General features: G+C 37.4%; 1 protein-coding gene across 2 annotated transcripts in view; it reads right to left on the minus strand.

Annotated features, from left to right (window-relative positions):
* Positions 1-12,465, minus strand: part of ADCY8 (adenylate cyclase 8) — a 116,702-nt gene that overhangs the window by 45,358 nt on the left and 58,879 nt on the right. For both annotated transcript variants that reach the window (XM_064706697.1, XM_064706696.1), the window contains exons 5-6: positions 8,901-9,028; positions 216-374 (exon numbers count right to left, since the gene is read on the minus strand). In XM_064706697.1, coding sequence (XP_064562767.1) covers positions 216-374; positions 8,901-9,028 — 287 coding nt within the window. The remainder of the gene's footprint in view (positions 1-215; positions 375-8,900; positions 9,029-12,465) is intronic.

Raw genomic sequence — 12,465 nt, forward strand, 5'->3', positions numbered from 1 at the left:
AATAAATATTTTTGTCTTGTCTTTTCAAATGGCTCTACAAGCAGACCATTTCTACCTTTTTTGGCTATAGCCTCACTAATTCTTTCCAACTGCAAAATAGCAAAAGAAAAGGTCATAGTTGATGAAAGGATGTAAAAGAGTTAATCTCTTGGCAAGATTAACAGTGCAATGTTCTGGCAATGTTTTCTGACTGTGGGAAATACACTTTGCCTTACCCAGGAATTCCACCTGACTCGAGTTTGTTTGCAATATCCACGTCCCATGACCAGACATCAAACTGCCACTTCCTCAGGCCCAGCACTCCACACAGAACTGATCCAGAATGAATCCCTATTCTCATGTCAATGTCGTGCTTTGTTCTCGATCTGACATATCTGTTAAACAAAACACAAAGAAAGAAAAAAGACCAGACTTATGAAAATATATCCCACAATTTTCCATTTGAAAAGGGCATGATGTAAAATATGATGTCAATTAGCTGCAAAGTGCAGTCTCGCCTGTAAAATGAAGAGAGAACTTTCTAAACAGCAAAGGTAGAAGTAGTGATAAAATTATTCTAAAAGCTAGGTTATCATTAAGCACTTAATTCCATGCAGGGCTCAGTGGCACTCTTCTTATTTCAATCAGACAGGGAAAGATAGAGAGAGAAAAAGATATCTGAGTGAAAATGTTTTGTTGGACTTATTGAGTGCTTTAGCTTGGTATCTTATAAAAGGTTCAGGAACAGTACAGAACTGTTGGAACAGTATGGAACAGTCAGGAACAATGTGGACAGTTCCGGAACAGGAACTATTTTCATCAAACCTGTCTATGCTTTTATATTTTTGTGTATTTTTTACTTATTTTCAATTTTTTAAAAAATGTTATTTTATTGACTGGGATTTTCCAGAGTTACTTTTTGTCAAATGATTATTTGCATTAGATTTGGTCAGAACATCATTTGCTCTGTCATGACAACCATGTGAGTTTAAAATCTGTTTTTCCCATTCTCTGGAGTTGTGGTGACAATTTCACCTCTCAAAAATAAACAAAATATGAGCATATTTGTTAAGAGACTGCTTTTCTAGTTCTGTTTGTGTGACAATAACTGTTTGCACCAGAAATAGTCTTAGAGCTTGTGTTCATTAATCTTTAAATAGTGTTCAGGATAGGAAAAGCACACTGCTACTGCTGGTCTACAAACCTGCTGTGTGTCTTTTAAGAGCCTCATCCCTGCAGTCACTGAAGTCAATAGAAGCACAGCAAGATCACACTACAGAGCAGGGAAGGAATAAACAGCTCTATTTCACTGCTCTGAAGTTAACTACCCCTGCCTCAGATGCATCAGTAATGACCTTGACAGGTCCTCTGCAGAGGAGAAAAGGGTAAATTGCTTTCTGCATTCAATACTTGAGCTTTCATTGTTGCGACGGAGCACCAGCTCAGTTTGTAAGGGAAAAAAACCAACCAAAACCAAGAGTTCAAAATGGAAACTAGTTGCACAAAAATGTGAAAAATTGAAAAGAAGGAATTCAGCATTTCCCTTCCCTTCACATTAGGAAAAGTTGAAGAAAGGCAGCCATATGATAAGTCTCATTGCAGTAGTTTGCCTACAAGACCTGTTAATCACATCAGGAAGCCAACATATTTCAGCTATGGAAAAAGGTTTAAAATACTAAATCACAAAATAATAAACAAAGAAACTTTGCAAAGGGATTTATCTGTGTTCTTATACTTAAAGCTTATAGTTTTCATTTACAACTTTCTTCATTGCATGCAAGCAAGAGGGCTTGAAATATCATAATTATACAAACAATTACCTGTCCCTGGAAGATGGGATATGCAGCAACTCCTCCACACTGAAGCACTTTAAGTGTTGTGAGAGCAGCTTATAGAAGTGAGACCACTGAGATCTTAATCTATTTTGAATAAATTTTATATGCTATAAAAATATCTAAACTGACACTCATAACTTTTAGAGGAATTGTCACACACCTCCTCACATGATTTTTTTCCCCAGTCTGCCTTTTGTTCAGACTAAGTTAATTATTTTTTCATTTTACATTTGATTTCCTTATTTTGAAATAAAAGATATTTGTATTTAGAGGAATAATTGAACAAAAAGCTTTTGATTGAAAAATGCTATCAATAAGTAGGGCTTAAGTTTAATAAAATGTTTTAATAGCCTCTATTTATGTAACCCTTCTCTTTACATATATAGACACACATGCTATTTTACCAATTTAATTTCTATTTTACCAGCTGTCATGTTCTGTGATGAGCAGCTGAAGGCTCTAGGTTTGTCTGGTTTAGAAAGGAAGAGGCTGAGGTGTAACCTCATTGCTCTCTAACAGCTTCCTGAGGAGGGGAAGGGGAGATGGAGGTGCTGAGCTCTTCTCCCTGGGATCCAGTGACTGAAAGTATGGGAATAACTCAAAGCTCCACCAGTGAATGTTCAGCTTGGACATTAGGGAACATTTCTTCTCCATGACTGTGGCCAAACAGTGTAACAGGCTCTCTGCTGAGGTGATTGATGCCCCAAGCCCATGATCAAGATGCATTTGGACAATGGGCTTAACATGTTTTAGCTTTGGTGACCTTTGAACTGGCAGGCAGCCGGACTAGATGGTCACCGCAGGCCCCTTCCAACTAAAATAGCTTATTATTCTATTCTATTCTATTCTATTCTATTCTATTCTATTCTATTCTATTCTATTCTATTCTATTCTATTCTATTCTTTTTTAAATACTGTAAATTGGGGTCTGGTATTTGTATCTTATATGAGAACTAAGACACACAGGTATCCCTGGAGAGACCAGGTACAAACCATGGTGCAACTGAGCAATGTGCCCCTCTATTTCCAGAGTGGACACTAAGTATTTCTGGATTTAACTTTTCCTTTGTCATAAAAATGTGGGGATGGCCTGAGAAGGCTTTGGCATCCTCCATCATCCACATGGGACTTCTGCATTTGTCCTAAACCTCACAGAGCTGTGCTGTCCACACCACCTCCTGCAGTGCACTGCAGACACTAACCAAGGTCCTCTCCCCCTTGCCTTATCTGTCTCCCACAGTCTCCCAGCAACTCTATGTGCTGCCCAGGTGATATTTGATCTCAGCTCTTCCCCAGCAGTCAGAGTGGATTTGGCCTCCTGCCTGCACCCTCTGGCTGAGGACATTCTGTTTCTCTGCCTGCTGCAGTGCTGGGGCACATGCAGGGCTCTCTCTGCCTTTGCATCCTCTCGGCATGCACAGCTCCTGTGTGCATAGGTGGGAAAATAATTGCAGGAGGGGACCTGATTGCATGAAGTAACAGGCATAGTCTGAAATATATTTAAACAGCCCTGTCCAGGACATGAATCAAAGCCCAAGAGTGATCTACTCTCATTCAAATTATTATTTGCAACACAAGACTGAAAGGAGAACTACTGATACCCTGTCATGAAAACAAGTCTTCATAAAAATTTTTGTTGTAAGATTTTAAATTGAACAAAGAATAAATGGGCTGCTTTATTTCAAAATTTCTCTGCAAAGATTAAAAAAGTTTAAAAGTGAGGTGATTTGTTAATATGTAAGAAGTCATGGAGTTATTATTTTTATTTAATATTGGGAGTGATGTGGGCTGAAAAAGATTTCTGAATTATGTAAAGAAGGGGATTTAATCATGGTCAAATCTAACCCTCTAGCAGCCAGACTAGCACATATTTTAGGAGGTCTTGTTTACATACAGGTATAAGAAAAAAAAGCCTGAAATAGCAAAGCCTGAATCACCTTCATCAATAGTGGAAACTAATTTATTGAGAAAAAAAAAAGTCAGAAATAATAGCATGTACTAGATAAAAAATTGTAGAGAAAAAAATTAAGAGAGTCCATTTTGCAAAATCTCAGGTATTCCACAACTATTTCTTCTCTCTCTTAAATTTATTCAACTGTGAATGAAACTTCTAATTAAAAAAATGTATTTTCTTCAACTACTTTACAGGCTTTTTGCAGAGACATTGACAAAGGGCACGCACAAAATGCATTATTGATGATCTCTAAAGCAGCCCTCTTTGCCTCACAAGTGCTTTGATATCTTATCCAGGATGAGGTAACGGTGACTGGTGTTATTTTAGCCATTCATCTCATTTCAGTCTAGCCACAGATAAAAAATTGCAATGATTTTAATTGGATCTTGGCATTTCCTCCTGGTCAGCATTCTTTGATGGGTATTTGATTTTTATAGTGTTAATTAAACCTTTCTTATTTGCATGAAGAAGGTGAGCCAAAAGTTAGAAATTTCCTTTTCAGCCTTTTCTGTAGCTGTCAAAAATGAGTGCCCTGGAATTCCAGTCCTGGAGATTGAGAGTGACACACAGGCTGCTTCTGTGCTGGCCAGTTCAATTGTGCAAGGTTTTGACTATGCTTTGAGATACTTAAAACAATCCAGAATGCTTTTTCATTCTCAACAAGCCCTTTCACATCCTGTTCCAGATCATTTCTAGTAGGTAATTTGAATTCAACTGCCTGGTTCTGGAAGCAAAATGACTTCATAGGAGTGGAGTTTGCCAGTCTGCTCCACTTTTTCTCAGTGATGGCTAAAATTCTCTGAGTTTGTTCAATTTACCCATCAAGACATGGTCATTATCATCCTCATGCAGGTGAAATATGAAAGTCCATGTATTCTGGTTGAAGTAAATAAGAGTTTTAGCTGACTCTGCTGAGATCAGGAGGATGGATAGGTGATCTCCTGTGTCTCCTGCTAACTGAAATGTCCTTCGATCATAAGGTAAAGTTACATAGGGAACATTTTGGTTGGACTTAACAGAATTATAGAATTTTCCTGAAGAAATTAATGTCAGCTTTTTGATGCTGACATGACAGGATAGTAGATGAAGTGAGGTAATTGATCTTTTCAGTGTGACTCTGGGAACTGTGTCATGCCCATGAAGGAGATATCCATGATTTTAGAAAAGCTTGGTAAGAGGATGCACTAAACTACTGAACACTTTGAATGGTACAGTGCAGGCAATATGACCTGTGGGATGTAGCATTTCATAGGTGAACTTTACACAAGTTGAATTTACAATTTAATGTAGATATTTTCCCAAGGAGCCAATTTAAAATAGCACCAGGATGAGTTTACCCTGGATTTAGAACTGCAATCTAATGTAGGCAGAACTATTACCTGGAGAAGCTTCATATTGTCACTAATATAACTGACTTGCTCTGAGTTCAGACAGAAACTGTAACTACATGGGCAGAGTTAATACTGCTGCATTCCTCTTTCTTATATATACACATAGTCCTATGCCATTTTTCCAATGTGTCCTTTACTGTGTTTCATGGTGCATTCAAGGAAAGAGGTCACAGAAGTGTATGAACTCATTCCTCTCTACCTGATTTAGTTCATATCATCATCCAACAGCAAAAACAGGGAAAGAAAATCTATTTTGACATTCTCTCCATTCAGTCAGTGGCTGAAATGGACATGTGGAGGTGACAATATGATCAAGTCTCAGTGAGAAACCTATATTCAATCTTAGAACTGTCTAAAAAGTGCTGGTTGAACTTGTGAATATGTCACAATACCCCTTCCACCACCACACAGAAATGAAGTTAAGCCTTAGATTTGGGTTTGTGAATTCATCCTCTCTTCTGTGAATCATAGGAAGAGCCTTGCAGATCATAGCAGAAATAATCTATGGAAGGTATCCAGAACTTGATGAATGATATTATTATATAATTACTTAATTAAACAATTTATAAATAATGGAATATGAAAACAATTCCTGTCTCTTTTACTGCCTGAGTTACTTCTTTAACAGGAATTGATCACTTCATGATTTTCATTAATATTCAACAGATTATTATAACTGCAGTTTTTTTCATGCTAAAAGCAGGAATCCTGCCAGGGCAGTCAGTTATCTGAAACAGCTGAAGTATTTTTGGTTGTGTATTTGTTTGGGTTTTTAAATTTTCCATTTTTTTTCCTTCTCTCATGAATTTGCCTTAATATTAGTACTTAATTACAGACTTTTAATGACGACAAGCTGTTATCTAATTTCTGGAGTTTAGCCTGTATTGCATGCTGGGACCATTTATTCTGTCATAATAGTTACTCTTTCAGATGGTTTTTAGTGGGAAATGATCCAACAAATGAAATGACTCAGGGCTCCTTGATTCACCAAACAAACATACCAGCACAAGGGTTTGTTTGAATTTCCACTGTTATATATATTGTGCCATTTCCATCGTTCCAGTATGAAAATGAGTCCTTGAGGAGCAGAGTCTCACACAATCTCCCTTCCATTCTACTCCTAGTCATGGAGATTTTAGGAAACAGAATTTACAGGTCTTTGGGTTTTGCAGTAGAGAGAGAGTATGGATTTTTTTCTCATGCCTAAATGTGGTGGAGCAAAACCACCTTACTTTGGAGTAAATATCAGATTCCATGCCATCTTCCTGTGATTAGAAGTCACCCATCAATTGTTCTCAACAGTTAAGGGAGCAAAAAACAAGAAGACAGATTGGAATAACAATAATAATGCTTCTTTTGTGGAATTTTTAACAAAGCATGATGATGCAAGAAAAAACATTACAGGGAAAATAAGGATCTTGAATTATTTTGTGGAGTTCTAACTAGTTCCTTTCATCTGCAAAAAGAGTAGTGGACCTGCAAGACTCAAGCTTAAAATCAAATTGTGGACTCTCAATTAACAATATATTAACAATTTAGCTGTATGGATACAAGCTGCATGAAAACACTCAAAAGTCCCTAGTGAGACAGTCTGTCCATGTAGATTTATTTCACATGTTGTGTAATGAATGGACCCGACACTCTCGTGCTATTCCCTTTGACCATGGAGGCATCAAGGACAATAGAAGGAGTATTCAGCCATGGTATCCTGAGATCCAGGGGTTTTTTGGGTGCTGCCTCACCATTAGGGTTGTACTGGTCAGTACAACATTGCCCATATCAATGGAGAGAAATGTTTGTCTGTATAACTTCAATGCAGCTCTCCAATCTGAATGATGGTTTTGCATATCTTGGGTCACCTCCCTATTATTTTAGACTAAAAAAATATTTATTTTATGCAATAAAGATAAAAGATTTTCTAATCTTTTATAAAGATAAAAAATTTTCTAATCATCAAAATGTCATTTCTGTCACGTTTTAAATATGGTAAAATTCTGTGGGGACCAATATGACAAAAAACTAACTTTTATAAAGAGGGTATTTTTAAATTCTTAACTGTGAGACATATATCTACTTCTTTAATTTTAATTAATAGAATGTAGATAACTCCAAATTTTCTCAGAAATGTGGGCGGAAGTATTTCTAATATTCCATGTCAGGATTGGTCCTCCCTGTGAACTGTGTGAACACACATTAAGATAAGCAACATAAGACTCTGAACAGAAAAGCCTGGGGGAAGAACCATCCTCATTGCATAGAGAGAAAATCAGATACTGGGATTATCAAATAAATGGGGGGTAATCGGAACTGAAGTAGTCTGTGATGGATGACCCAAGTCCTGATGGACTTTGTGTCATGGCTCTGACTGACTGTAGCTGTCATTTAAGATACTAAAAATAGACCAATATTTCCAATATTTCAATATTGGATTGCTGCCTTCAAGACCCTGTTCATTGAAGGGCACAGGATGCTACAGACTTCCACATGTGTAAGGAGATGGAGAGAGATTTACTGTCTGAAGAAAAAGAGCTTACAATGGGTTGTCTGCAGGTGGTGTTACCAAGCAAATGCCAAGATTTGATGTGTGTATCCGAAAAATTTTAACAGTGCCAGTAGATTTTTTCATCTCTGTGTTTTCTAATTCATGTTTCACTTTCACTATGGGGATTCCAGAAGCAAAGTATTGATTACTTTATTCAACATTTAGCCTGTGATAATTGAATCCAGCCTTCTTAGATATCACTGTTGCATAATCATTATTCAGTTACATTTTCCATTAATTAATTTTAGTCAAATTCTGTCTCTATTAAGAGCTCAGTAATGTAGCTGCAGTGTGCATTAAGTGTCTGATGTATGCCATGAGACAGACCCAGATAAAAGGGCCAAAGAGGTCTGGACAAGAAGCAGAAAAAGAGATTGGACAGAAAAACATCCAGGGAAAGGGGAGAATGCTCATGTTAGGCAGAACTATTTTAGGGAAGGCAACAACAGAAAAATTATTTGAATATGATAAGCTCAGTAAATTGTTTTTGATATGTTGTATCAGTAAAAACCCATAAATTTCTAAAAGATGGACAAAACCTCTTGGAGTACTAGATGTCAACCAATGTCATGGTAACTCATTGGGCAAGCTCTACCCACAGGCTGCTGAAATATGATTATTATTAATTGTAATTGCATCAAAATACAATAATCTAACAGCAACATAATTATATTTACATGATGGGAACACATTCCTCCATTAAAATAGTTCCAGTGCTGGTGAATTTAAGCAAGAACCTAATTTAGCAAGTAAAATTTGTTCATCTGGAAAATCTCAGTACTTATGAGTTTGTCTATGAGCTAGTTTCCAAGTTAAAGGATAGCCAAAGCTGTCTATTTTGTGGTTTTATTGTGGTTTAATTTTATTAAAGGGATTATAGGAAGCAATTCAGACTCCTCCTCTTCAGTCTCCTCTTGAAATTGACAACAGTACAAAGTGAGAACTGCCAAGAACTGTGAAGCCTCTCAGTTGCACACACAGCTATTGTGTTACATCTCTGAAGTAGCACAGGTTAACAAAATCATTTTAGCAGCTTTTCCCACGCATTACATGGATCAGAAAAGTCCTGTCCTTTTCACAGTGATAAAGCTGAGATTTTTGAACCAACAGAATAATTACTTGTCTAGTGATAACATTCTCAGGTAGGAAGTTGAGAACACTGCCAGAAACAATGAATCAGGGGGAGGAAAAGGCATTACCTGATAGTTTTGATCATGCTGAGCCCCATTTCAACACAGCAATGTGCATGGTCCTGGCGAGGTTCTGGGAGCCCCGAGACACAGTAGTAACAATCCCCCAGGATCTTTATTCTGAGACAATGGTGCTCCTACACACAAATGTAGCAAAGAGAAAGAAAATATTTGCAGATTTTTTCAGCATGTTAAGGTGAAAGTAAAAGTGGTTGAAAAAATACTGTTAAAAAACCAACCAACACCCCACCTTTTTTCTGGATGTTTTCTGCTTGTCATTAGTATAATTGTGATTTATATCACTTTTGAAATAAAGTACCTTTACATTTGCAGAAAAAAAGGCTATTGTGATTTTTATTTTATTCTAACCAGAGATGTTCTTGCTGATGGGGAGAAAGGTTTTATCAGAGCTAGGTGGAACATAGGCCAAGGATTCAGAAATGCCATCTGAGATAATGAATAACCCAATTTAGGTTATGTACCTCCAGGGCATGTTTTCCTGCCTGCTTTTTACACTGGAAATAAATGAAAAACCTCTTTCTTCCCACTGAAATCCCTTCCCAACTAAAGTTTTTGCAGTGACACTCAAGTATTCCCAACAGCTACAGGAGCTGATCAAGTATCTGCATGGCAAGGATCTCAAAGAAGCTGTCCTGCATCAAACTCATGCTGTGGAGAAATGATGTTTGGCATCCAGCTAGAGACACCCTTTACCCTAAGAGCAAATAGTGAATTTAATTTCTAAAATACACATTAACAGTGTCATTAGAAACTGAAGCAGAATATTATTGCATAACTTGCCCATTATTTTAGAAGATCCTTTTCTAGTGAGCAGAAATATCTGAGTTGCTGCAATTTTGCAGTTCCCAGACCAGCATATGAGACCAAGATTACTGTAAATTTGCCCAATGTATTCTGCTGATTGGGCCCTCACAGGAGGCAATCAATGCACAGGAACAGAGAACATTACAAGTTGTGTCAAGGAAGCGTTTTTATGATGGAGAATCATTGAAATATTGAGTGTAGTATTAATAATCAATCAGTAAAGGCTGCAGTAACAGACCTTTAAAAAGAAAAATTTAAGTAAGATATAAGAGCAAATGTGAATGCTGGTTCTCCCAGGAATCAAGTATGGATTCCCTTCAAAGTTTTGCTTAGGAAGAATGAAGGTTTGTAGTCAACCTCAGACAAGCCTTGAACAATCCTGGAGTGACACACAGAATTCACACACTTTTACCCAAAGCTTTTTGAGAAGCCAGCTGAAGCCTTAAGGATGCCAGCAAGGGTAAAATCTGCTCTGGGCACGTGGCCAAAGTAAGCTGATTCACCCTAAAATCTCCCCAAACCATCAGTAGGAACTGACTGTGTTTGAAGCTTTGGTTAAGTCTCCAGCTAAAACCAGTGCTTGCCTTTCAAGTGCAATGCTTGCACTTGAAAGGCAAGCAAGTTTCCCAAGGTAAACAAGGTACCCAAGTTTCACACAAAATTCCAGACTGAACTCAGACTTCTAAAAAGGTAAAATTCATATGTAACTCTCCTCTTTCCTCAACCCCTTCTTTTCAGCCCCTCTGCAGACCCACAGAAGAACACTAAGAATTTTTCATATTGCTTTAAATGAAATTGTACATCCTAAAAGCCTCCAAAAACTTTCCTCCTCCATGGAGAGAATTAGAGGTCTGATGTTACCACATTTTCCACCTATTTTTTTAACTATAGAGTGAAACTATGAAACATAAAAGTTAATGACAAGTAGGTAGGACTCAATGGCATAAATGAATGTCAAACATTAAGTGGATTTCCTTAAGATTGTCCCTGTGTTCCTCGTTTAGACAAAATGCAAAGAGATGAAGATATAAACCACAGATTTTAGAGTTCTTGGGCTTTTCTAAAGGTCTCATTCAATTGATTGTTACTATAAGTGATGTTTGCTTTCACATCTAGAAAGTAAAAGGATTGTGTATAATGTCATATTGGTTTGACCAAGGTGGAATAAATCAAAAGGCAGCACTTTATTCAGGGCCACTACAAATACTTTACAAATAATAACATTATAGTAGAATAGAGGGAGGAAAAGGGAAAAACAGTCAATGTTTAGGAAAGACAGACTGGAATAAAAGAAAGAAGATATATCTCAAGTATTATTATATTTTAATTTTTAATTACATTTTTAATTTCAACATTTATTATACCTATAAGATGACATGCATAACCCCTTTTAAAATGAGAATTTATTTCAGCACTGGTAAAGACTTCAGTCTTCAAAAGGATAAGACTGTTGTTTGATTCTTAAAACCTCACTTAAACTGGCTAGAGTGTTGATTCCAGTAAATTCAGATGAGACTTATATCACCTTCCTGCATGTCTGAAATTCAGAATAAAGCAGACAACTTCAGAGGAATGTGCTTTTTGTAAAAATAAGAATCTTCACGCATGTCAAGATCTGCTAACGAGGGTCTGATATATGCAAATGTGAGTTCACATGTGTGACACAGGAAATCCATTCAACTCCTCATGAATGTTTTCTCTCCCTCATCATGTGATGTCGCCTGTGTGATTTGCCAAAGCTCAGGAAGTGATCCATGGAGTGCAATGTCCAAGCGGAGATGACTGTGTCAGGTGTCCCCATGCCAGGGAGCCCTGGAGCCCAAGGAGAGCCAGGCAGCGAAGCCTGGGGACAAATTCAGCTCACAGCTAAAGCTGTTGGCTGGCCTCCATTCAGCTGTCTGTACCTGACCTCAGCATGTGTCTGTAAAACCCTGGGTATGTGAAACACCCACACGGGACTAACAAATATGACATAAGATTTATGTCCTGTGGAACATTGCAGGGTCAGGCAAGGTGTCTCTACTGGCACAAAAAACCACAGGGAGCTTTTAAATGACTCCTTGTCTTCCTACTTTTGTTTTTTTTTCCTGTTAATCATGTAATTGTGACTGCTAAATGTGATCTGTGTTACAGCATGACTACATTGCTTTTTTATTTTTTATTCTTCCCCAATTATTCCCATCATACTCATTTCAAAAGTAAACTATAGGCTTTTTATCACTGGAAATATTTCATCTAGAGGAAGATAATTCAATGACTCTCAAGAAGGACAGGAGGCTGATGGTATCTGCCTTTGGCAGAGGCAAACTGCCTGCTCTCCTGAGATTCCCTCAAATGACTCGGTAACTTAATCACATCTACAGTTTGGACCCAGAGCTTTGTCAGAATGGTTGTACAAGAGCATTAAGGTTAGACTCATGGATAATGCAGGCAGCCATGCTCCAGTTTTATATCAGAGACTGAGTTTTGTCAGGGCCTGCCCACTTTTCAGTGGTATAAAATGATATTAGTATCAATCGGGATTTTTCTCACCCTGTAGAGCTCAAGCCCACTTCCTAAAATCATTTCACTGCAATGGTATCTAAGAGTGGCAAGTTGATATTAAATGAAAACGAATGAAAAGTCTAAATATGTATGAAGAAACTGTAAAATGAGTAAATTATTTAAATAAGAGAAAATTGTCATACAGGAACTTTGGTACAGGAAATATTTTTCACAACAGTGTTAAATTCTTACACCATTCTGAGGC

The sequence above is a fragment of the Zonotrichia leucophrys genome, chromosome 2, assembly GCF_028769735.1.
Source record: "Zonotrichia leucophrys gambelii isolate GWCS_2022_RI chromosome 2, RI_Zleu_2.0, whole genome shotgun sequence".
In the NCBI taxonomy this organism is placed as follows: Eukaryota; Metazoa; Chordata; class Aves; order Passeriformes; family Passerellidae; genus Zonotrichia; species Zonotrichia leucophrys.